At 45.9% G+C, this 24,944-nt stretch overlaps 1 protein-coding gene across 6 annotated transcripts in view; it reads right to left on the bottom strand.

The window, feature by feature from the left end:
- The window catches only part of Arhgap36 (Rho GTPase activating protein 36), a 30,862-nt gene extending 6,406 nt beyond the window's left edge, over nt 1–24,456 (bottom strand). The window contains exons 1-3 of one of the 6 annotated variants that reach the window (XM_013152392.3): nt 24,266–24,456; nt 1,477–1,635; nt 171–236 (exon numbers count right to left, since the gene is read on the bottom strand). In XM_013152392.3, coding sequence (XP_013007846.1) covers nt 171–236; nt 1,477–1,635; nt 24,266–24,323 — 283 coding nt within the window. In that variant the 5' untranslated portion in view covers nt 24,324–24,456. Of the gene's footprint in view, nt 1–170; nt 237–1,476; nt 1,795–4,085; nt 4,200–9,970; nt 10,088–24,265 lie in introns of those variants that run through there. The other 5 variants (XM_003461455.4, XM_023565050.2, XM_023565049.2 and 2 more) reach the window with 5 other exon arrangements.
- Nucleotides 24,457–24,944: the final 488 nt, after the last annotated feature.

Here is a 24,944-nt window from a genome sequence, read left to right as displayed (position 1 = left end):
CATTTCCTGATAGCACCCCCCTCTGAGGGGTTTCTGGGAGGGAGGGGGAGTGTCTTCAGGGTTAGTAGGCACCGCCCAGTCTCCAGTAGCTACGGGGCACAATGTGGGGGGGGGGGTGGGGGAATGCAGCGCTTTATTTCTTTCCTAAAGAAAATACAAGAGGTCCTCACCGCTGTCTTGTCCTCTTAAAATCAGAAAACTGTCCTCCACGGTGTCTGGACGGCCAGTGGTTAGAGCTAAGGGAAGAGAAAAACGAAAAGAAACGCACATTCACACACAAATAGGACTGTAAGTGACTAAAACATCGCGGTGTATTGATTTGCACAGGGGGGAAGCACTGAAAGAGGGGCAGCTCCGTCCAGCCTGCTGAAAGTGGTTTGTTCTCTCTCTGCCTCAGTTTCCCCAGCTGACGACAGGGCCAGTCTTGTCTAATACCTGTAAGACTGAGAATTTAACTAAACCAGACAAGCTAAGGCTCTGGATGCGCACGGCGCATCTTGCTACGCATCAGTAGTCTCCCAACGCAACACTTAAAACATACATTCGGGGGCTCTAAGGTGCCCGGATAACGCAACAGGCGAGGGGAGGGGCTCTGGCCGCCGCGTCACCGCGGTGAGGGTCGCCAAGTTGCTGCTGGCGCGCTCACGCCCGGCTGCCGTCGGCTCCCGTGCTGCAGCGGGAGTAGAGGCGACACCTGGCAGTCCCCACGCTCCGAATCCCGCAGCAGCGGCTGCCCGCGGGGTCTCCGCGCCCCGCGTTTCCCTGAGTTCAGGCTGTTCCCGTGGTGCACGCGCCGCGAACCTCCCGTCCCCTGCACTTTCCTGCCCGGCCTGGGCGCCCCTAGGCCAGCGCGACCCTCTCCCACCTCCTGACTGCGGACAGATCTGTGCCCGTCCCCCTGAAGTCTCCCAGTGCGCTCAGAGCCTGTCCCGCGCTGCGTCCCGCCGCTCCCCGCAGCCTGCGGAGGTGGGCAGCGCTCCGAGCAGCGCACCTTCCGCCGCCACCCCCTACACCCGCACTCCTGCCGCTCTCCGCCTGGCTGGGTGCCAGTCTCTCTCCCCGACTGTCTCTCGATCTCTGCCAATCGCCTTGTCTCTGTCCGTCCCAGTCCTCTCTCAGGAGCGTCCCTCTGAGCTCCCCTCTCGCTGTGCCCAGTTCTCCTACTGCACCCGGTGAGTGGGTCTCCTCACCTGTCCTCGTCCTTCTGTCCACTTGTTTGTCACTGACATCTGCCTGTCTTACAGCCCCCCACCGTCCCCCACCCGCTGCTTGAACCCAACTCAACTATTCTTTACCTTGTCTCCAATTCAAGAACAGCCTTCAACTCCCACTTTCGCGGTTCCCCAGACTCCTAGGACCTGGTTCTAGACCAAGTGCAAGCCCCTCCCACGCTCCTGGATCCCGACTCTGTCCCGTCCCGCCGGGGGGTTCACTCGCCCCGAAGGCGAGGACGCCACACTCCGGGGTAGAGCTCACCTCGGTTAGGTTTGAATTCAGAGAGGAAATGCCTGGCCACGAGTTCTTGGTAGGCAGTCTCTTGCAGCTTCAGACGCTCTAGCTCCGAGAGGCTGTGTATTGATACCATCTTCATCTTGTGGTCTGGGTTGTGTCCTGGGGCTCCTCCCAGGACGCTCACTAAAATAATGAAGGCAGACAACAACAGCAAAGGGGGCATGATTCTGGGGCACCGTGTCCTTGCTGCCTTCAGAAAAGGAATGCAGCCACCCATTCTGGAATCGGATGATTATCAAGACTGCATCATCCAATTGTCACTGGACCTGGTAGAGGGAACTATGGGGGGGGGCGGGTAGAGGAGGAGGGAAAACTGGGAGGTGGCTTCACCCTCAGGCAGAGCTGCCTCTGGTTGCTTATTTAAAAAAAAAAAAAACAACTAAAAAAAAATCAGCTCTAGACAGATAGTCCAGAAAAGAGAAAAACCTAATTAGCAAAAACAGGGGAAAAAGAAAAAGAAGAAAGCAAGATAAAAAGAAAAAAGCCTTACAGTTTTATAAAAAGCATTTTGAAACAAGAATAAAATAGTATTTTCTATTAATTAGTTAGAACATTGATAAAATTTTTTCATGGTACTAATAGATGAGTTAGGTAAAAAAGAAGAATTTCATCTACTCTACGAGCACTGTAAAATTATGCAACTCTTCCAGAAAATAAACTGGACACGTGGATCTGGAGCCAAAATTTTTCCCCAGGCCCTTTGCCCCAGTAATGCCCCTTCTAGGAATCTCTTAATGAAATCTTCCTATGCACAGGGAAAACCATATGCACATGAGCCATAGCAGCAAAGAAGTAAGAGAACAAAGCTAACTCACAATGAGATTAGTTATATAAATCGTGTACTGACCAGAGTATAGAGAATTATGCAATCCTATAGTGATGGTTAGAAAAAAAACATTTAAAGACAAAATACAGAATACAGAATTGTATTAATTATGATTACAGTTACGTGAAGAAACACATGCATAAAAATAGAAAACTGGAAGAAATGCACTCAAATATTAACAACCTGGGTAGTAAGTGGTGGTATTTTGTTTGATGATAGTCCTCTCTGTTTACCAAAATTTTGCATCTTGATTATATTACTTTTCATGAAAAAAATCAACTTGTACCAAAACAAACATCACTTTAGTACCAATTCCAGAGACTCCTTATAGAGAATTAGTGATCAGAATAAACTTTTTCTTACTATAATGGCAAATCTATTTTATATGGCTTCCTTTGTGGTCTCCATTATCTCAAACTAATCCCAGGTAGCACGTCATCCCCTAGTAGGGATATCCCTGCACAGCAGGGATACACAGCATCTTTTCCTGAACATCCTCTGTTACTCATTTGTTTTTCCATCCTTTCATTAAAAGAAAAAAAGAGAAATCTGCATTAATTGCCCACTTTGTGCCAAATGCCAAAGATTCAAAGGATGAGAGAGATGATACTCTTTTCATAAAAGATTTAACAGTACAGAGAAGGAGATATAGTTTAGTAACAATTTACAAAACCTTGTGATCAGTCAGCCAAGATATAAACAAAGTACTGTGAGAGGAGAAAAGAGAAAAAACTAAGTCTGCCTAGAGACAAGGAGGAGATTGCATCCAGAGAGAGAGAACAGTTTATGCAAGGCAAAGAGATGAGAGAGGTAGTCATCTTCTTTGGGAAGAATAAAGGGATGGAAGGAGATAAACCTGGGTAGGCAGGTGTGAGGTCACAGATGGCCCTGTAAGCCACATTGGTACCTAGAAAAACTCACAGAGAGCCATAAAACTTAGTAGGGGTAGTGAGCCTGAAGCAGGTAGGTCAGCCTAGAGGCAAGGTGAATTAATCTAAGTCAGTAACACTAGGTAGAATTGATGACGGTTAGGGGAGAAATTTAATTGTAAAGGAAAGAATTTAAGATAGTTTCCAAGTTTATGATTTGGGTAAATATATGTATGCTGGTTCCTAAGTAAGAAAATAACTTGGGGCACAGAAACCTAAACCTTTAATCAAAAATAAAGTCCATTGGAGTTTTATTCTGCATATTATATGAAGAAGATCTTAGGTATCAAATATTACATAATAGGGTTTTGATAGAGAAAATGTAGGTGAAGGTTTATCATGGAATAATCAAACTAAATGATTTGTCCAGAAAATTCTTTGTCCAAGAAAATTCCCTACTTTGAATTTTATCTACAAATTTCTCTTTGCCCATTGTCCTTAATGGCCACATCACACATACAAAAATATGCTTGCTGGACAACTGAGGCACAGCATAATTGGATGGGGGTCTTCCTGTGACTTTTGGACTAAGCTAAGAAAAAAATATCTAGCATAGATTTTAAAGCTTCTCCAGTTGCAAAGCACAAGTCCCTGGGCCTAAAACCAACCACCAAACTGCAATAAAAATGATCATTTTAACCACAAGGACATAGGTCTCCAACAGTGGCAGACTAAACCCCTAGCAGTCCCTCACTCACAATATCAGGTCTAGAGCCTGTTAGTCAAGGGTCTCATCCTGACATGCACAACCCATGTCTGGCTTAATTCTTCTAACATCACTCTCCCTCTTCCCTTACCCCAACCCAAACATTCCATACCTGTCTTGGAGCTTCAGCTATTTCTTCTTCTGGAGGCTTTCCAGATCTGGCAACCCCAAGAGCAGGGCTGGTTCTCTCCTCTAAAAACAGGCTGAAAATCAGTCCCTCCCTTCCTCAAAAAAATAAGGTGGGAACAAACAGTAAAACCTCACATCAACACCAGCTCAAAAAGGAGTCAGAGAGAGAGAGAGAGAGAAGCCTTTGAGGGATGAGTCAGCCTAGATGCTTACAATTCCGAAGGAAATCAAAGGCCTTAGAATAAACCGTTTGTCATTTCTCCCCTGCTTGAACATACAGGGCTAAACTTAAGAGCAATCATATGCTGCATTTTTGCTGGCAAAACTGACACTGTCTTGTTTGCCTTCAGCCCTCTCAAGACACCAGTAGGACACAAGACCAAAGCAGAGACAGAAAGATCAGTCAAAAGGCAGGTGGATGAGGTGGGGAAGGGGTGGAGAGGGCAACATTGAAGACAGGCATACAACAGGTTCCTGAGGTCTGAATGCTTGTCTTCAGGCCTCACTTTCCAAGCTGAGCACAAAAGTAGGCTCCCCACAGGGAAGGAGATGCCAGGAGACCTCTCTTGCTTCACAGTGTCTTTCTTTCCCCTTCAGTATGCCAAGGTGCCAGCCCGATGTGATCATGGGATCAAGAAATTTTCAGAGTATGAAAACAAAGCAGTTAGGTTTTACCCTAGAATTTGAGGTATTTCTAAAGACAATTTTCTTTGGACAAGTATCTATTCTAGGCACTGGAGTTAAAAACAAACAGAACTGAGTTCAAAGCCAGGCTTTATGATTTCTTAGCTATGTGACCTTAAGAACATCAGTTGAATTTTCTGAGCCTCAGTGGCCTACTCATAAAATGGAGAAATAATGTAGTACCCATTTCTGTGGTTGTGTGAGAACTGAGTAATGTTTCTGTCACATGTAACATTGGTTTTTAATAAGCGTGTGCGTATTGAAGGTTCTTTGCAGAGGGCCTGAGATTCAGGAAATATCAGGCTTCAAAAGTAATTACATAAAATTAGAATTTCTATCAGCACATTGAACAACCTACTCTGTTCAATCTACTAAATTTGAATTGCTTTAACACAAGTAAATCTATCAGGGGAGATTACTCAGAATAGATCATTCTTCACTCTTCAATTACTTCCTGGTCAAATATTTTTTTGAAAAATCACTTGATGAAATTTATAGAAACTAACGGCATAATTCAATTTTTCAAATTTTATTATTCAGCTTAGTAAAGTGTCTATTGTCCCCATATCTATTTCTCTTTCAAACCATCCAGTTTTGCACTGCCACTAGCAAAACAATACATAATTTCATTTCAATCAGAAAGGAATTAAGAAATTAGCAGATTCCAAAAGGGGAAATTTGAACAAGACCGGAGGGACCCCCAAATCAAATCCCCAACAATACATAAAGGTGAAACATCCTTGGGTGGCATCAAGCCTATTTCTCATATCTTCCTGCAATGCAAGGCACAGATGGAGAAACAAATTAAAGTTATAGAGGTCACCAGCTTTGACATTATAAGGAAGAAGGAAATACTCTCAGCCAGGCATAAATCTACAGCCTTCACAGTTTAGAAGACTAATTTCCTCCACTGCCCTATCCAACAGTTAGGAATGATGCGATGTTTACTAGTAAACACCTATGAGAAAACAGCAAAAGCTGCACTCATGCCATGGTTTGAATCTCTGCAAATTCAGTCCTTTATGGCATTATCAGAATTTTGCTTCTGGCCACCTGGAGACCTTTGGAGTTTGAGAAATTGACTGTGCATGGTGCTGGGTGCCCAGAAGGCATTGCGTCTACATTATTCAAATATCTTCAGGGAGAGTGAAGATGAATAAGACATCCCCATTAATGCCTTACAACATGGGACAGGGACACATGTCTCTAGATGGAAACGGTTGGGCACAGATGTGATCTGCTGACACATGCCACGTTGATCCCGAGCATTAACGAGTTATCCTGTAAGTTGTTATGCCATAACCTCTATCTCAGCACAGGCTGCAGATGCAGTGAACAAAATGACTCATTTTATCCCATGAAGTGGTGATACCCTCAGGTAATTAAATCTGAGGACAGCAGTCTTCAATATTTGCAGTCAGCTCATCAGGCCACTGCAGAGCTCATAAACGGGAGATAGTACTGTTAAAATACCTCAAGAAAATCCTTGGCTTAGAAAATGTTTAAGGAACCACTTAGAATATTAGACTGGTTCATAGATAAAAAGAATCTTAACCATCACCTCATCTAATACTACATTTCAGAAAGCTGAGGCTCAGAGAGGGCAGGAATTCCTCCCAAGGCTACACCGCAATTTGACAGAAGGGTCTGGACAAGAACCCAGTTCTCCTCAGTCTCAGGACATTTTCTACTGCCTCATCCATCCTGCTTTTAATTGCTGCAAAAGCCTGCAATGCTAAATAATGAAATCAAGTGAATGCACACATAATCAAAGCCTAATTCCACCAAGCCAGGGGAGATCATATCCGAAGGCAGGAAGCCACCACAAATTACAACATTTTTGTAAAATAAGCACAGTTGTCACTCCACAGAATGCAGGATGCCCTTCTAAAACATTGTCGACTAAAGAAACAACTTAAGCCCAGGGTGGTGAAAGGCAATCTTTATGCTATGAACATTCCAAAGGATTGTATAAATAAGGCAATGTGACATCAAATACAACAAGATGGAGATAGTCTTACTGTTATCTTCAGTATGTGTCAAGGCACATAATAGTGCTTGTATCACAAGCCATGTCATATATATTAGTTTCCCCTTTCATTTGCTGCTTCTATTAAATTGTAGTGGAAGGAATAAAAAAATAAGATGCTCTACCAATAAGAGGTAAGAAAATTTAATGTCTAATTTGCTTTGTGCTTTTCATCCGCTCAAAAGCTTTCTATATAGCCATGCCCAAACACACAGTAGGTGTTTAATAAGTGTTCATTGGGTGAATTATAGGATTATAAACTCTGAGGGCTTGAGAGAACATAAAGGTCTTATAACCAAAACAGCTATTCATGATTCATGAATACATGAATCACGCCACTTTATTCTCACAGCAACCCCTGGAAGGGAGGTAGGTTGGAGATTATCCCCCTCCCTGTTCCTTTTACAGAAAACAACAAACTAGAGCTCTGGAGTGCTTGTGACGCAGTTGAAGTTGAACCAAAATGCTATGGAGGAATGTGATCTGTTGTTCCTATCTATGCCTGAGCTAAGCCCTGCCCTTGCTACCATTTCATGGCTATTTTTTAGCATTCTTCATTCACATCTGCTGCTTGGAACTGTGAAGGTCCAAGTCCAGACTTTTTTTTTTTTTTTCCTAAGGAGGTGGCTGAAATTTTAGATTCTATTATGGATGCTTGTTCTGCGATTTTCCTTGGAAATGGGGATTGAGCATCTAAATGACAGATGATAGACAGATACATAGGTACATAGATAAATGCATAGATACATAGCTAGAAAAGCATACAGGCACCTTTGATAAAGACTGCTATGAAAGGTAAAGGAGAGGAAGGAGTAGAAAAGAAAGGCACCAAAGGCCCTCTGTATCCGAGGTACCTTATTTCTCACCACAGCCCACACCCACTTTGGAAGCACAGTATCCCAGAGAACTCCTGAGATCACAGACTGGAACTCAGATTCAAATCCCAGCCTTGACACATGTAAGCTCACATACTTACTATGTGATTTGGAGCAAATAAACTCACTTTCTTAAATTCCAGACTCACAACCTTATAAAATAAGAATCATCATATCTGTTAGTTGAGACTGTGAAGATTTCTAAAAACAATTGGTAAAATGAAACAATCCTCAAAAGGTACAGTGCTGTACCAAGGTGAGGAATTCCCCTCCTTTAAAAATACTGGGATTGAAATTGGAGAGGACACCTGAGCAGAAGTGCTACTACTTAGAGTGAGGCAGACAGTGCCCCTACTGAAGAATGTCCCTGCTCCAGCCTTGAAAATGCAGATGCATACTTACTCACTGGCAGCAGGAAGCAGGCTTTCAGACCCCTCTGATCAACTATTTTTTCATTAGATCTTTTATGATCAGAGATGCAAGCAGCTAGCTGTGAGGTATAAGAATGAGGTTGTCTAGTCTTTGAAATGTAGAAAATAACTAATTGACCCACTAAAGAAACCCCCTTTGGCTTCCTTGGCACCATAGACAAGCCAAATAATCTAGAGGTGATGGGGGGAAAGGGACAGCCATCTACAGTGAAAAGTTCCAGTTCTTCTCCTTGGGATCTTACAGCCTGGTTGAAGGTTGCATAAATGTCAAATGACTGAGGGACTGTCAAGAAAGGCCTAAGGGTCTAACATCATTCAGCCCTGCACAAATTTGAAGATTTTTCTTCTCCTTTGTTTCTGTAAGGAATATTGAAAATTGATTATTCATTGCATCAATCCCACAAGCGATGTGCAGACCCTAACTCAGTTGCAAGATGCATTCAGTAAATTCCAACTCTTTCTGCCCACCTTTCGAAATCCCTGTTTTTGAGACACACCTCCTTTCACACACACACACATGCAAGCACACACATACACAAACAACCATCTACACACTCACATCCTCTTACTCTCTGATATATGCCTTTTTCACACACACACAAATACTATTCTTTAACACATCATTACAAGAGAAGAGAAAAATGAGATGAGTTAAAGAAAAGGCCATCAAGTATTTACTCTGTAACCCCTACAGAACTGGCATGAGAAAGAAAAAAGCAGTGGGGACACTGCTCCAAAGCATCTGGACAGAGGACAAAGTTCTCAGAATTTTCCCTGAGAGTTTCTCCTCCCCCGCCCCAACCACCCCCACTCACTTCTCTTCTTTGATTGTATCTTTTCCAGCAAACATCCAATTTTCTATCAGTTTCCTTTCACAAAATCCTGTCTAAGTGGCTTTCATAGGGAACTGGGGCTGTGGGAGATGTTTTCCCCCTGCAGTTTTCATGATAGGAATAGTATTTTAAAACTCCATTCAAATAACCATAGTTCTAAAATATCAACACCTGTCTACTTATCCATCTTGTCTGACAAAATTAGATCACTATCTTGACTATGTAGAGGTGAAAAATCACTAGACCAGGAGTCAGGAGGCCCCCTCACTTAACTAAGCAGGTAAGAGGCCTTGAACAAGTCAGTGAGTATCTCCAAGCCTGAAACACAACCTGAATGATTTACTATTACCCTGTTTAACAACACTGTAGAGACTCAGCCCCTCAGAATCTGCAGAGACATTTATTACTCTAAGGGACTTATCAAACTCGTGGACACAGGGTCAACAGCCACTACCTGCTGTTGGAGAGAGGGGCCCCCACTCATCTTCTGGCCTAAAGGGGGCAGAGTGTGATCTGTGTGTTGGGGGTGGGGGCGAGATCTGAGCAGGTTTCCTTCCCCCACCCACCTTAGGCCAGCCCCAGCCTCTCTGCTGGCCCTTGACCCTGAGCCAGAGATGAGTGGCTTGGAGAGCAGACTCTGAACCCTCCTTTTGGGTAGGGGGCTTCTAGACCTCAGGCTGCCCCTGCTGGAGTTCTCTGTTTTCAGGCTGGCCTGAGTTGCGCAGTTTAAATCCCCGCGTGGCCCGCCCCTGCTTACTAGAGGGAGCTCAGAAGCTGCAAGTTTAAAGCCCCGAAGCTCAGCAAACTACTCTCTGCTGCCTGTCCTAGCCAAGGATCCAAAAAATTCAATTTTCCCCTGCGCACTCTAAGTTTGAGCCATCAACGCAAATGCCCAGCAACCTGTTCAGCACTCTCAGGCCTCCTCTCCCTCCCTCACATCGGCTCTCCCCTTGCCCACCCTCTTTCACCCCGCAGTGGGCAGCACTCAGAACCCTGGTGCCCAGCCCCTGCACTACCTCTTGGCGACTCTCCTGGTCCGGCCAGGGAACAAGAGGCTGCGAGACCTGCTAGTCAATCCGGCGATGCGGAGCGACTAGTCTTGAGAGGAGCTGCTGGCACTGTGAGCGCTTGGCTCTGCCTCTCAGATTCCCCCACTCCTTGCTTTCCGCGGTGGGGCAGGGGCTGATTCATAGCAATTTTCTACGCAACAGCCAGCTCAGTGCTTTCTGCATACCTGTTTGCTGAATTCCCTAGGCTACTCCCACTGCTTCTCATTGTACCCCACAATTTTCTTTCCCATTATTCAAAACAAGTGTCTCTTCAAGGCTGAGCTTAAGGGTCCATTCTATCTGGTTGCCTCAAATGACAATTCCTTGGCCATGTCACACATTCTCCTAGTCAAGTTGAAGGAGAAGCAGAGGTGGGGTATAGGATGTACCCAAAGGCAAAGCTATTAGTACCAGAGGTAAGAAGGCCCAGAGTTCCTGGGTCCCAGCTCAGTAAGGTTTTTACTCCACTGCATTGCTCACTTTCTGCCTGACATGGATGGCATTCCAGGGCAGGGTCATCGTTTGCTGGTCCTTTGCACATAAGGACTGTACCAGGGAACAAACTGTTCCACACCTCATCTCATTTTTTCCTGCTCCTTGTTTCCCATTCTTGTCCAGGGCATATGCTTTCACAGACTCAGGAACAAAAAGGTCATTTTGTTCAAAGTTCGATGAATAGCAAGAGCAAATAGTAGATGACTTCACAAAGTCCTTCACTGGCCTAAATGACAATGATCTCAGTGATATCCCCCCAACCCAACTCCCCTACACACTATTTCCTGTCTTCTGTGCATATCTAGAACCTGGGGAAGTTGGGGTCCACCCTCTTAAAACTTCTTCCAAAAATACTCTGTTCCAATCCTATGTACAAATCACCAATCAAGCAAAAACATGCTATTTACAAGAGCTAAATATTCTCATCTGATGCAGCGAGGCAATACGGGGCGGGGGGTTGAGTGGGAGGATTTCAAATATACAACTACTCCCCTCCCAATTCAATTTCCTCATCACCTGTGCCAAGTAAGTGGACGAAAGGAGAATGCTGTTGCCAAAGAAGGATAAAAATGGAAAAAAAAAGAGGAAACAAGAGTCAAAAATGTCAATGACTGTGGGTGAACCCAGCAGGAGGGAAGAAAGAAGAGTCTGGTCAAAGCAAACCAGAAGAAAGAGGAGAGGGCACCTGTGGACTCCGACACACAGAGCTGCTATGGAGGACCAAGAAGATACAGATTCACAAAAGGCTTAGAGGTGTGGCCCTGAAGGGTCTAGGATTGAAACTGAGACCCAGAAGCCTAGTGCTAGGTTATCTTACCCTCTTTAGAGACAGAGTTCTGGATGTCAAAGTAGCTGGGGGCACTGTGTTAATTTAAGTATCACCAGCTCCCTGCCATCACTACCAGGAGGATGCTCTTGACCCCTCCCCAGTTAGATAAACCTTATCCCCTACACTGGGGGGTAATTTGAGTGCTCAAGATTTGTGGTTCTTTTGCTGGCAAAGAGGTTATCTTTCTCTCCCCCTGCTGCAAATGGGCAAAGTATTGGCCCTTTTTTACATTCTAGAAAGAGTAAGAAGGATTTCAAATATACAACTACTCTCCTCCCAATTCAGATTCCTCATCACCTGTGCCAAGTAAGTGGACAAAAAGAGAATGCTGTTGCCAAAGAAGGATAAAAATGGAGAAATGTAGGTTCCTACCCCACCAGCATTTTCCTGCAGCCACTTCTTTGACCCTTGCATCTCTGCTTCCCTTCCTCTCTGCAGCATCCTACAGTGGTATTTGCTTTTTAAGGTGCAACTTTAGACTGATGGGCCAAGGGGAGATTTGAGTTGGAGAGGTGGGTGTGCCACAGAAGAGGGGAAGCAAATTCATCCACGCAGACAGCAACATACGGGTGTTGCAAGCAGCTGGGAAAGCATGATTTGAACCTAAGTGTGTAGAAAGCCAATTTAGGCAGAAGATTGGCATGTTATTGGCTTGGATTATGGTGATTGCCTTGGTAACATAAATATTCAAAGACATCATGATACATTAGAGAACAAGTAGATCGCTGAACATCACTATGCCTCAGTCTTCTCAACTGCAAAATAGGGGAATAAATGTTCACCTCATAGCACTATAAAGATGAGTGTGTGAAATAACATAGGTAAAGTACTGAGCACTTACCTTGCTACTGAATCCTGAAGAGGGAAAAGTGTTTGCCCAAGGTGACAAAGTAAGTAGCAGAGTTGATTGGAATCTAGGTCTTCCAAGCACCCCAGACTGCAGAAGGCATGCTTTCCACTCTGGTTTCTTTTCTAAGAAAGCTGCCAGGGCCACCCTTGGGACACGGTGGAGGTGGAAGTAGGGAGGTGAGTTAGGAGCTGATGCCATATATGTGGATATAGATATTCTATCCCTTAGCCCCAGCTTCAAATGACTAAGGCTCAGGCTCCTGCCTCATCTCCCTTCTTATCGTCACTCAGGTAATCTTCCCATGCCATCTTGGACTGATTCATTGCCACGTTAGCACCACCACTGTTGCCCAGCTCTGAGGCGGTGACTCACCCTCTAGCTGGCCAGAGCCCCTGCCCTCCAGGAAAGAGGCTTTCTTCCTAATTGACTGCAGAAGTCTCATGCATTGAAACAATGCCCTTCCAGACAGGATTAGAGACAGAGGGCTTTAAGGAGGGATGGAATAGCCTTTTGTGCAAAGCCACAGCCCTCTAGCCACACAGTGCATGGTCCTTGCTTTTGGTTCCTAATAATCCCTTGCATACCCTTAGACCTTAGTACTGCCCAGGGGATTTCACCTAGAATGTCTCTTTGCTGCATTAAACAGACTGTTTTATGTGTCTGGCACTGCGCTAGGTGCTGGCAGGATTGCAGGTAACAGGAAACCTCCTTGGCACCCGGATGAATGTTCACTGTAGGTTCACAGATATTAACATGGCACCTGGTAAGGGGGCAAAAATTGCAGCAGAGGGGTGAGTTAAGAAGTTTCTGTGAGGGGTGCAGGTGACAGACCGAAAAACCCCACTGCTGGGGACTCCTAGGACTGGAGTTAGGACCTGAAACAGCTTGAGATCAGGGAACATCATTACTAAATCGTCACCTCTGTAAACATTTCCCTCAAACACAGCACACTCCTCATGAAATGGAAAGTTAACCGAACCCTTGCCGATCCTTTGCCTTTCTGACCTGGACTGGGGAAATCAGCTCCTGACCAGATCCCCTACCAGCCTCTGATGTCCTGTCTTCAAACGCCTGCATCTTTGTCTTTTTGATGAGGGCAAGTGAGAGAGCAAAGGAATGGTTATCTTTTTCCTTAACTATCTAAACTGGGAAAATTACTTCATATACTTCGTATTTAAGTACTTAAACCTCACACCTATCTCTGGAACTAAGCTGGCCACTTATAAAGGTAGACACCCGCGAAGTGGCAGAGCAGGATTCGAACCTCTAGTACCTTTGAAGCTCACATGCTTTGCACAGCACTTTATACAATGGACTGCACTTAGGGAGAGGGAAAGTACTCCTCCTTTTTCCATGCTATCCCTCTCCACAGAAAGTACGCAAGCGGAGGACAGGAGCCAGATAATCGTCTGGCTCACAGCATTCTGGAATAATCCTTGCAGCCCGCTCCCGGTGGGAGGGCACCTCCGAGTTCTGGCGGGGGCAGTGCCTCCAGGAGTGTAAAGCACCTTCAGTCACTGTGCCGCCCCCTGCCGCCTGTGGCTCCTGGTCTGAAGTCGCTGTTCTGCGCACGTTTGGGTGCCAAGAAAATAGCTCACCTACTGCTTGAGAACCGTCACTGCCTGGTGCTAGGCTGCAAATAGTCCTGCCAGATTTGATGACGTAACAGGGAGGGCGGAACATTAAGAGCGTCCTACTGTGTGTCCAGCTAGGAGTCAGCGATCTGCAACAGCCCTTGTCTTTTACGTTAAAAAAGTGTGTTATTCAAAATAGAGAGTTCTCCATTAAAAAGAAGTCTTCATGCTACACTAGAGCAGGTTTTGAAGAAAGCTTGTGTGCAGATCCCAACTCCTTACTTCTTGAAACCAATAAATGTCTAAACCCTTTAAGAGTCTCCCGTTTGGCTTTCTGGGATTGGGGAGGGCGAAGCACCTCTCGGGGAGGGGGTGCAGAGGTCAGGCCCAGGAAGGGGCTCGGGGAGGGTGCGGGAGGAGGAGCCTCAGGCGGGGTCGCTGTGGTAATGAGTCTGGGTCTCAGTGGAATCCTCCAGCCCGCCCGCTGACTCCCCGGACCTTCCCGCTTTCCTGGGTTCTAGCCGGACCCTACCCGCACTCAACTTACTCCCTTTGCCTGGGAATGGGGAACTGAGAGGTCAAAGGGAAAAGAGCATCTGTGCCTGCCCCGCCTCGCCAGCCCACCCTCTCTCCTTTCTTCCCCGCCTCCACTCCTCGCCCCCTTCTCTTCCGCCCAGGGAAGGAGGGGGCGGGCTGTGTGTGTATGTATGTATGCATGTACTTGTGTGTGCTCCGCGCGGGTGCGGAACCTCTGGATGTGTTCAGTGTGTGGCCGGGTGTGTTTGGGGGTGTGGAGGGGTGCATGCTTTAGCCCAGGTACTAGGTGTGGTGTGCATTTGATTTTCGCTGACACGAAGCATGTGTTTGTGCAGTGTTGGTGTGTACATCCTTGTAGGTTGTGTGTTTCTGCTGGATTCTAGTATGACTATGAGGGTCCAGTCTGGTTGTGGGTGTGTTCAGTGTGTGTTTCTGCCGGGATCTGTGATCGTGCTGTGGTGAGTGTATACAATATGCAGTGTGTTTGTGTGGGTATGTGTGCTTGCTAAAGCTTGTGAGCATATGCATATTTGGTGCATGCATTTGGTGCATGCATTTGGTGCACTCTTGGATGCGGTGTGTCAATGTGTGTTTACAGGTGGTGTTTGTTGTGATGTGTAGTGTGAGTGTTTGTGAACAAGGTATCTCTGTAAGTCTACTTAAGGTGCTTGTGTTCAGAGATTTATGTTCTGTGAGAACTCGGTGTGGCTTTTAATTGTTATGCTCAGGTGTGCGGTGTGGATGCATATGGGGCCAGTGTATGGCTTGGTGGAGGGCTGAATACAGTGTGTGTCTCAGAGGAGCTGGCTTGAGTTTATGGGTGAAGGGGGTGAAAGCACCAGCTTATCTAAAAAAATAAATGGTGATTTTGGTCCTCGTTGGGGGGGGGGGCGGGGCAGAGGGACTTTGCACCTGGACTGGGACCAGGAAGGAGGTGGGGGCTGAGACCCCTGCAGCCCCTCCCCCAGCTGACGCTGACCTCATCTCCTCGCTGGAGGTCCACTGGATGGAAGTTTGCAGTGTCCGCAAGAGTCAAGTTCCTCTGGGGCAAGGTGTGAACTTACCTGGATGCTTACAGGAACGAAGAGGAGGGCGCCGCTTTGGCCAGGTAGGGCGCGCCTAGCGCGGTGGTGCAGGGGCTGGTGGGAGTAAGCTGGAAGGATTGTTGGTCACTGACCCGACGCCACCACTACCACCACTGAGAGAGGAAATCCCAGTTTGTACTCAGTTGAACCGAACTATTTGCTCAAGACCTGGCTGTTTCACACCTCCTTGACCTGATAAGGGCAAGTCCAGTTGTCCTGAAGTCCTTTTCCCTTGAGTCTCATGGCAAATTCCTACTTATTTTTGTAAAGCTTAATTCAAGACTCAAACTTTTTTTTTTCTTTTCTGCACTCTTTCCTCACAACTGGGGGTTCTCTTCTTTGAGTCACCATAATTACACTTTCATACTTCATGACATGGCCATGCTTAAAAGCAATTATTTGACCCTCCTTTTAAATTGTGAGCTGCTACAGGGAATGTCTGATATGTAATAACAATAATAGCCATCATAATAATATTAGCATTTATTAAGCACTTACTATGTACCGGGCAGTGTGCTAAGTGCTCTTACATGCATTTGCTCCTTGAGTCCTCACAAGGAGGCTGTGAGGTAGAGCTATAATTATCACAATATTACACTTCTCACATCAGGCTCAGAGTAGTTAAGTCATTTCCCCAAGGTCGCACAGACAATAGGAAGCAGAGCTGGTATTTTAATTCAGGTCTTCTATGCTCCTTAAACCTTTCTTCTGTGTTAGACAGCCTCACTAAGAGTTCCCTGATTCCTTTTAGACTTTGAAGTCTCTATCAAATAGTATCACTTCCCAACAAATCTTTCTTTTGAGTGTACTGACAGCACCAAGTGTACTCAGCATAATACTTTCTCTGTCTCCCAGACAGTTGATACCTTCTCCACCTAATTACCTGCCTTGTGGACACCTCAAAATTTTAATTACTCTAGGCACACAAGCGCTTCGCTAGCTCCAATTCTGTAAGCTCTGCTTAGGCTGGTGCTGAAAGAAAGAGCTGGGAATGAGCATTTTTAAAGCATAGGATAGTGGAACTGGCTATGAAAAGGAATAGGGTAAGGGGTCTGGAGGACAAATAGAGAGAAATGACTTCATAGTCCCACCCCAGACCCATGTTTAATGTATCCCCACCAGACATTGCATATGCAATATATTTCAAGCAGATCGGTCATCTCTATCAAACTGCACAAAAAAGAATAAGGAGAGCCCTGTCGGAAAAGATTGCTGAATGGATCCCATTTTGTCTTATTCATGGGGGGGGTGCAATATGCTTGCCTAATGAGGCTCATGCTGCTGCATAAATGCCTTCCACATAGATTCTTCAGAGAAATTCAAATTAAAACAATACATTGCATTTTGGGGAACACATTTATGGGGGGCATAGTGTTAGGCCAGTCACAGTAAAAGGACTTCTGGAAGCACTAGCTCCCAGCTCAGGCCCCAGGGAACCATCCTAGACTGCTGCAAAGAGGTCAGGGGGTGGAGAGAGAGGGACAATTCAACAGTGGTGAGTCACTTTGCCACTTTTCAGGGATAAAGTGAGAAGCACGATTTAAATTGCCACTGTTATTATTGTGCCCTTTCAGCTGGCACAAATGAGCCTAGTGTGTGGATGAAACGCAGTTGGAACATCCATAAAGCTTACCCCCAACTGGGTCTGGGTCAGCACCTCATCCTGGGTGGGCAGGAAAAGCATTGCCTGAAGTATTATGTAGCATGTAGCGAGAATGCCTCCTTTCAGGGGAGAAAAAGGGAACGTAAAGGCCAGTCTAAGTTGTGCAGGACACAGACCACCTGAAACCTTTGGTTGGATTGCATTTTAGTTTGTGCAAGGAGTTCATGCAAACTTTCGCCATCTCCCACCGTCTGGCCTCAAACACATGGTGCTTCCCAGCCAGTGTCACACTTCCTCACTTTCCTGTGAATATACCAGCTTCATTTACACTTCCTCCTGGCTACTCAGGCGATGCCTCTCCTTCCTTTCATTCTCCACACACACTTACACACACACATACACACACATCTCTGGATCACCTGCCTAAACCCTGGCAATCCCACTTGCTTTTTTTTTAAATCCTACTTGCTTTTATAAGGTCTGTCCCATTCACACCAGTTCAGTGCTTTTGCCTGTGAAATGGGGACAAACTGAAGAAGCCAAAAGCTCCAGGTTATAGATCCTAACTAAGATCCAGACCTGGGCCAGAAGGCATTAAAAAATCTTTATTCCACTCCTACTCCAATCCTCAGTAAATAGTGGAAGAGGAGGGGCAGCCAGAATCACTGTCAGTGTAACAACCTCCATAGAATGAATGAACACACACATACACACTCACACACACACACACACACACACACACACACACACACACACACACACATTTTCTTGGATTTTAAACTTACTACTAGAAGTCAATCTCTCTATGTCTGTTTCTGTCTCTATGTCTGTCTCTCTGTCTCTGTCTGTCTGTCTGTCTGTCTGTCTGTCTGTCTCTCTTTCTCTCTTTCTCTCTCTCTGGAGTTCCCAAAACATATCTCCATAACAGGAGCCTTATATGGGGAATTGAAAAGATGGAAAGCACTTTGGCAGCTGTCTGCCCATTACTGTTCAATATAGAGATTTTCTTGCTTTTATCCAAAACCAAGACTAGAGATAGGCCACCAAAATGTGAATTTTACTGGTGGGAGAAATAGTTGTCTCCCCAGGAGAATAAACACAGGAGAATAAAACCCTTGAGGATCAGGGTTTTTGTCTTTTTCTGGGGACTGTGAAAGACTACAGGCTTGGAATGAGAAAGGTTTAAAATGTTATCTCCACTCTGTCACATCCTTAACTTGCGGTTTAGCTCTGGGAAGGTTACATCTCTGAGCCTCAGTTTTCTCAACTGTAAAATGGAGATGTCCAATGCCTACCTTAGAATGTCTCAGATGACTGAAAGCAGTAAATCATTCAGAGTGTCAGCCAAATGCCTAAGAGCATAGTAAGTGTTGAGGAAAATTTTGGTTAACTCCCTCCACCTTCCCATTTTTGCCCCTCATTAGCACCCATAGTGTCTTAACCAGGCTGTTCAGGGAGTGGAGCCGACAGATTTAGCTGCCAATTTTCCTCATTACTGATTTGTCTGACACTTTTGAAATAGTCCTTCTTTTAGAATGATGTTTTCATCAGCCTAATGCAGCCCCGGAAGAAATAGAACTTAGGTCCAATTCTCACTCTGTAGTTTCTCCTGGCAGTGTTAATGAGGCTAAGGTTCCAGGGTAATACACTGCACAGGAAAACTGAAACTTTCTCAGTGTCCAGGCTGTCTGTACTCCGTTCCCCATACTGTCTCCTAAATATGTGCCATTGTGATAAAAAAAAAATTTAACAAGATGACTATTTCTTGCTAAGATTGCCTCCTGACTTATGTTCCTCCTCCATCACCTCTACCCTAGAATAAGAAGGCTCCTAAAACCACTCAATTTCTAGCAGTCACCAAGGTTGGAAGGTAGACAGGATGGTGAGGGCAGAGGGTGCCTCCCTGAGATACACTAATGCAGCTCCTAAAGCACATCTTATGCAATTTCTTATTTAATTGTTCATAGTTAAAAGAAAATAAAATCTACCTTTAATTAAAATTGAAGGGGTGAAAGAAGACCCCAGCCTCTGCCCCTTTATGTCCTGCCCGATGCAATTGCTTCCCTCTAGGGACACAAGCAAGTCACTACAAGGGAAACTGCACCTCAGTGGGGATTGGTGGGGGGAGGGTTAGGTAGTCAGGGCTCCTGCAAGGTGGAAATAATCCAGGGGAGAATTAAAAGACCACAGAATACAAAGGTACTGAGATTCAGGGACTAAGAAATTCTGAGAGGCTGTCTTTCAGATGTTCCCAGTCCCCAGAAGACACCTTCTACTCCTTCCTCTCCAGACCTCCTACTCTCCCACCCCAGCTCTAGACTACTCTGCGAGATAATCAAGTCCTTCCGAGCAATTAGAATTTAGAAATGCTCCTCCAGTTCTTATCCCTGCCTGCTTCTGAAAAGATCCTCGACCCCTCCCTTGAGAAGGAAAATGGGAGAGGGAAAACATATCGGTCAGCTTTATCATACAGAGAACAGTTGCAGCAGGGATTCGGGATAAGTGTATACCACATAATAGAGTCCCTTAATAACAAGGATTTACCAGCTGCTGGATATCGGGTGTCCAACCTGAGAAAGCCACACGATTTCTCGAGAGGTATATTTGAGATGTGACAGTACCTGCCAAGGCTCATCAAACCTACTTCTGCAGATACATGTGAGAACAAATGATACTGCCAGAAGGAGACAGAAATCATTTCTAGTGACTCACAGCCCAAGCGCTGAGGACACAGGTGGTGTTTGCATTGCATTTTCCAGTTAAAATGTGTACTTTTTCACAGAAGTAAATCTATAGGTCATCAAATAGGTCAAAGACCAGAAATTTGGACCCCAGGCAAAGTATTACTAATGGTATCATATTGCCCACCTAGTAAATATCTGTTGTGTGTCAGCAGAGTTCTCTGAGCTTTGCAAACTTATCATCTTTAATCTTACTCAAATGTTACAAAAAGAATTGTAATCAATTGTTGCTCAGTCACTGTGTGATAGTGAGCAAGTTACTCACCTTCCTCTAGCTTTTGTCTTTAAAACAAAGATGATAATAATAACTCAGGGAGTTGTTATGAAGATAAAATGAAGTAGTTTATGTAAAGTGACTGATATTTTAGAGTAGTAGACATTTGGGGATAAAACAAAACATAACTTTTAATATTTGAGCCATAGGAAGCATTTAAATAATGATATCAACAACAACAACAGCAGCAGCTATTACTGTATTATTATTTATAATCCAGAAATGTAGCCATTTTTGTAGCATTTTGAGAGAGGTTAGGTAAGCCCTTCATAATGATGCCCTTAGTACAGGCCTTGGATTCAAAGTAGCTGTGCTTCTTCCCACCCAGGATTAGGGAATTATTTCATGATCATTGGGAAATGCATGTTCACCTGTCCTGATATAGTCATTATATTTAAACTAACATATGGAGGAAAAATCCTCAGATTATGTATAATAGGATTCTAGATCATGGTACAGATTAATCGTGTAACATAGGTCTTTAATTAGCCTTTTTAAAGCTTTTTTTTTTTTTAGTTTTAACAATTTGTTTGAGAAAAGGTCTCCCTGTGCAGTCCAGACTGCCCTTAACTCACTATGGAACCTAGAGTGGCCTGGAATCATGGCAATCCTCCTGCCTCAGCCTCCCAAGTGCTGGGATACCAGGAGTGTGTCACCATGTCTGGCCTGAAATTTTAAGGAAGGATTTAAGAACAAATTTTTTTTACAGATTTTGGAAAACAGAAAAAAAAAAAACTATTATCTCATCACCTTAACTGAATCTCTAAATTTACACTATTGCTGGATTTTCTTCCAGTGTGGCAAGCATGTTTGGTATAATTATAACCATTTTTGTGTTATTCTTCTTGCTAGACACCATTTTTATACTTGTATACTGTCTAACTAGTGGCTATGACACAGAATTTATTTAACCATTGTGCTACTGCTGGACATCAAGACTGTTTTAGTAGGTATATGTGAAAACAAAGGCATAGTATTGCTTTCACCACTGGCATAATCACCCTGAGGGACCTGGTGTCCTGCTGTGTCAATGCTCATGCGCTTTCTGTCATTTGATATTTAAGTTTGATGAATGTCAGGTCTACTTCTAGACCCTGAGGTGCATTTGCAAAAGGATAACTTTCTGCTATTTTCCATCACATGAATTCCGTATTTCATCCTTGTGGTGGGTAAAGTGTAGTCTAACCTGAGAACCTACACTGTATGTAGTAGGACACCAGCTTTTTCCCCATTTCTCCATGAGAAATGTCTTAAAGTAACCTTGGGAGGTCCTACCATTGGGAAATGGGTGTGCTTGTCTGAACCCCTGCTCAGCCGAGTGGGGTACCTCATTGATAGTCTTGTCTCAGCTCTGCAAAATGATCTGGTTGCAGCTCAACTAGGCCTGGCCTCGGCAAATCGATTGGGTCCCATCTCCAAGAAAAGATCAAATTTGTATGCAAAGTGGGCCACAGGGTCCCTTCAGATTTAGAGTTTTAGCTGCTTTACAGAAGTCCGAGTGTTTGAGGCCAAATTCAATGCCAAGAATGAACCAGGGAGAGAATTTCAAGTGGGTCAATCATGTTGTCCCTTTCCCTGAGAAACAAGGCCTTTCTAGGCCCCATTCCTCCGAGACCTGAATGATGTCTCTCCCAAACCTCTCCATATGGTTGCCCATTGCTATTATCAAACTCAAAAGATGGCTCTGATATAGCAACTACCTCCAGGAGCAGGGAGATGGGGTGAAACTTCATTTAGAATACCTCCCCCACTGTGCCCACCTACTACTTCCCCTCACCGCTGACTCCTGAGAATTTCTGAGAGGCATTTGAAGAGTGGCACCAAGGGCAGTTATAGCCTCACAGGATAGCATAAAGTTACCCTTCATGTGACACTGCATTTCTGAAGGGGAGCACAGTGAAGTGGGCTCTCACCTAGTTGAAAATTGTACACAAAGATTAATTGACTTAAACTGATACGTGACTTAGGTAAGATCACATATGTAGGAAACTGCACCTACGGACCCAGCATTTAGACTACACGTTACATATATTAGCTGCTATTATATGAATAGAAGACATGATATAGGCTATGGTGTGCTGCAGGTGTACATGTGGGGACAGATCTCACTAAGCCTGGAAATACCGCAGCAATGTAAGGTGTTGCACTTGTGTTTAAACACTAACTAAATACAGAATGAAGAATACATAAAGAACTTGGATCTTTTATTCTTTAAAAAGTGCCTTTAGTTGAAAACAATTATAATATAAATAAAGTCTTTATTGTGGCCTGTGTGGCATGTGCATGGAATTTGTGAGTGATAAATGCATGTGTAGTGGGAATACATTGTGTTGTACGTGGAAAGTTTGTAATTCATGTAGAATATGTATTTTCTCATGGCTTGCACACGAGCACTCATGGGTGTGGGATGTGTATGTATGGGTGTATTTATGGCTATGTATATGCATACCTTGGGTGTGGCATGTGCTTCCAAAAGAGGGAAAGTCAGCCATCCAGGGCTATATTTATAGGGACACAGCTGGAAATCCTCATTTGGCCAGGTCACTGGGCATTTATAACTTCAAGTATGTTCAAAGAAGAGTAGCTAGATGTGGGTAGGGGCCTTGCAGCCACGCCACATGTTAAATGAAGAACCGAAGCGGTTTGGCCTGGATAAGAACAGGGGTAAGTGGGGAATGGGGGAATGCAGAAGGTTGCAACTGCTTCCTGGGAAGGGGGAACGTGAAGGTCAGCGGACAGAGGCCAGAAGGTGGGCGATCCCAGGACTAGACACTGCTGTTCTTGCATGCAGGTGGGCACCCTCAGGCAATATGGCCTCCCTGCCACGGAGTGATTCATAAAGGAGACTTCATGTCCTGGATCCCATTGGCATTACAAGACAGCCTTGTAGGCCAGCCAGGGATGGATGATTCCCCTATGTCCCTTACTGGGATTGGGTATTCAAGCCCCAAGGTCTTAAAAGGCATTTTATAAAACTCCCTTCTTTTCTATACTAGGATTATAGAACTTAATACGCACCAGAAAAAAAAAATTAAGCTCCCTACACCGTTGCAGATCTCCTTCTTTCTCAGGGAGCCTGTGGCCTGCCAGAGACTACTTGAACTCGCTAGACAAGCTGCAGTCTCTTAGCAGGAGCTCAGACTCCTGGAAGGGTTCTCATCCTGGTGCTGGGGTTCCCTAGACTCAAAATCAAGACTATTTTGGGTTAAGTTACTAAAGCTTTTCCTCTCCCTGCCTCCCCTCTCTCGCCTATGAGGGAGCAGAGGAAAGAAGAGACAACACAGGTTTGGTCTATGGCTGATGACCAATGACGCACTCTCACCAATATAGATTTTGGAGGTGGAGACTATGGAAAAACAGGTGGCTGTGGGGGCAAGTGGCAGCCTGGAGAGGGTGGAGCCTATCAAGGGGGAGCGAAGGACAGTGTGGGTCTTAGGAAGTCTGGAAAAGAACTTATCAGTCTCCCGGAACTAAAATAGTGATTTTCCAAAATCCACTATATAGAAGCAGTTCCAGAAAACGGTTGAAATGTGACCCACATACTTATACCCGTGCCACGCTCATTGCGCACGTGTCCTCTACTCCCCAAGAATAGGGGAACCAAGGGTTGATCACAAGCTTGCGAGAAACAAGCCATACCAAAGACCCCAGGTCACCACCACTGGGCAGGTAGGGGCAGTGAGCAGTTGGCAGAACCTAAGCTGTCCCAGATCTCTGCCAGTTCCTTGGGTGACCTTGTGCAGGCCTTTTCAGTCTCTGGGCTTCAATGTCATCATCTTTTGAATGGAGGGATTGAATTCGACGGGCGCGTGCTGATACTCTGAAGTTCGGATTGGGACAATGGGGCAACCTTCTGGTCAAAAGGAACCCCCACCTCCTTAGTTAGGGACTCTGGCTTCTGAGCCCTGTCTGCCCTGCCAGGAACGTTCATCCTAGGGCCCTTGCAGTCTTTGGGTTGTGGGACAGCGCTCCTGCGCCTCTGGCCTCAAGGCTCTGGCTGCCCTTGCAGGCGGCTGAGCCAGGACTCCGCCCCCGCGCTCGCCCCGCGTCCCGCCGAGCCATTAGCGCGATTGCTCTAGGTTCCCGGCAAGGCTGGTGATTTATGCGGGTCCTCGACGGGGCAGTCCCTTGGGCCAGGAACAATTAGCTAAAAGCCAGCGGGAATGGAGGCTAGGGGGCAAGGTGCCAAGCTCCAGGGCGCCCAGCTGGGGCTGCAGCCGCTGGCCGCCCCGGGCCGAGCACCCCAGCCCCCCGACTCCGCGGGCCCCACTCACCACGGCGGGGGCGGGGCTCAAAGGCCGAAGCGAAAAGGCAGTCCAGTATCCACGCCATGACCCGCTCCGAGCGCCGCCGGCAGCCTCGCAGCTAACCTCCGCGCTGTCCTGTGCAGCGCTGCTCTAAGTAGCCCCGGTGACCACGCCCTGGGCCGCACCCTGCACCCAGCTTAGAGTGTCTTGGTCACCGGACACCTCGAGCCTGTCACGGAGAGGGCAGGGCCTCGAGGCAGCCCCCCCTCTCGCTGGAAGGGAGGACCGCTGGTCCGCAGCCCCTTCCCCCCAAGCAGAGGGAGGTCAAGACCAGCTCCAGTCCAGAGAAGGTCTGACTCTGAGGGCTGGACCCTGCCCCTACCTCAGGGAGTCCAGAGACAGCCCTGCCCCTACCCCAGGGAGTCCAGAGACTGAGGGGAGGAGACACCGTCTCAGCAATGGTGAGCCCCAAAACTGAGAGGTAGAGAAGGTCTCTGGCAGGGCCCCTGCCTCACTCACCCTTAATGGAGCACATGCAACCGCTTTGGCACTCCAGAAGGTACAATTTGAGCACAAAGTGGTGCACTCGTTCTGGTGATCCTCAGACCTAAGAGACCATAGCAGCTCTAGGAAACCCTGGGTTTTCGCTGCAATAGCATCTCAGCCCCCAGGAGGCCTAATCTAAGTGGGAAGTGGTGCTTGCCCC

This window comes from Cavia porcellus, unplaced genomic scaffold, assembly GCF_034190915.1.
Source record: "Cavia porcellus strain 051 isolate PalLab524CR breed Dunkin Hartley unplaced genomic scaffold, mCavPor4.1 scaffold_3, whole genome shotgun sequence".
Classification (NCBI taxonomy): domain Eukaryota; kingdom Metazoa; phylum Chordata; class Mammalia; order Rodentia; family Caviidae; genus Cavia; species Cavia porcellus.
Note: the sequence above shows the minus strand (reverse complement) of the source record. Positions and strands in the feature narration are given on the sequence as shown.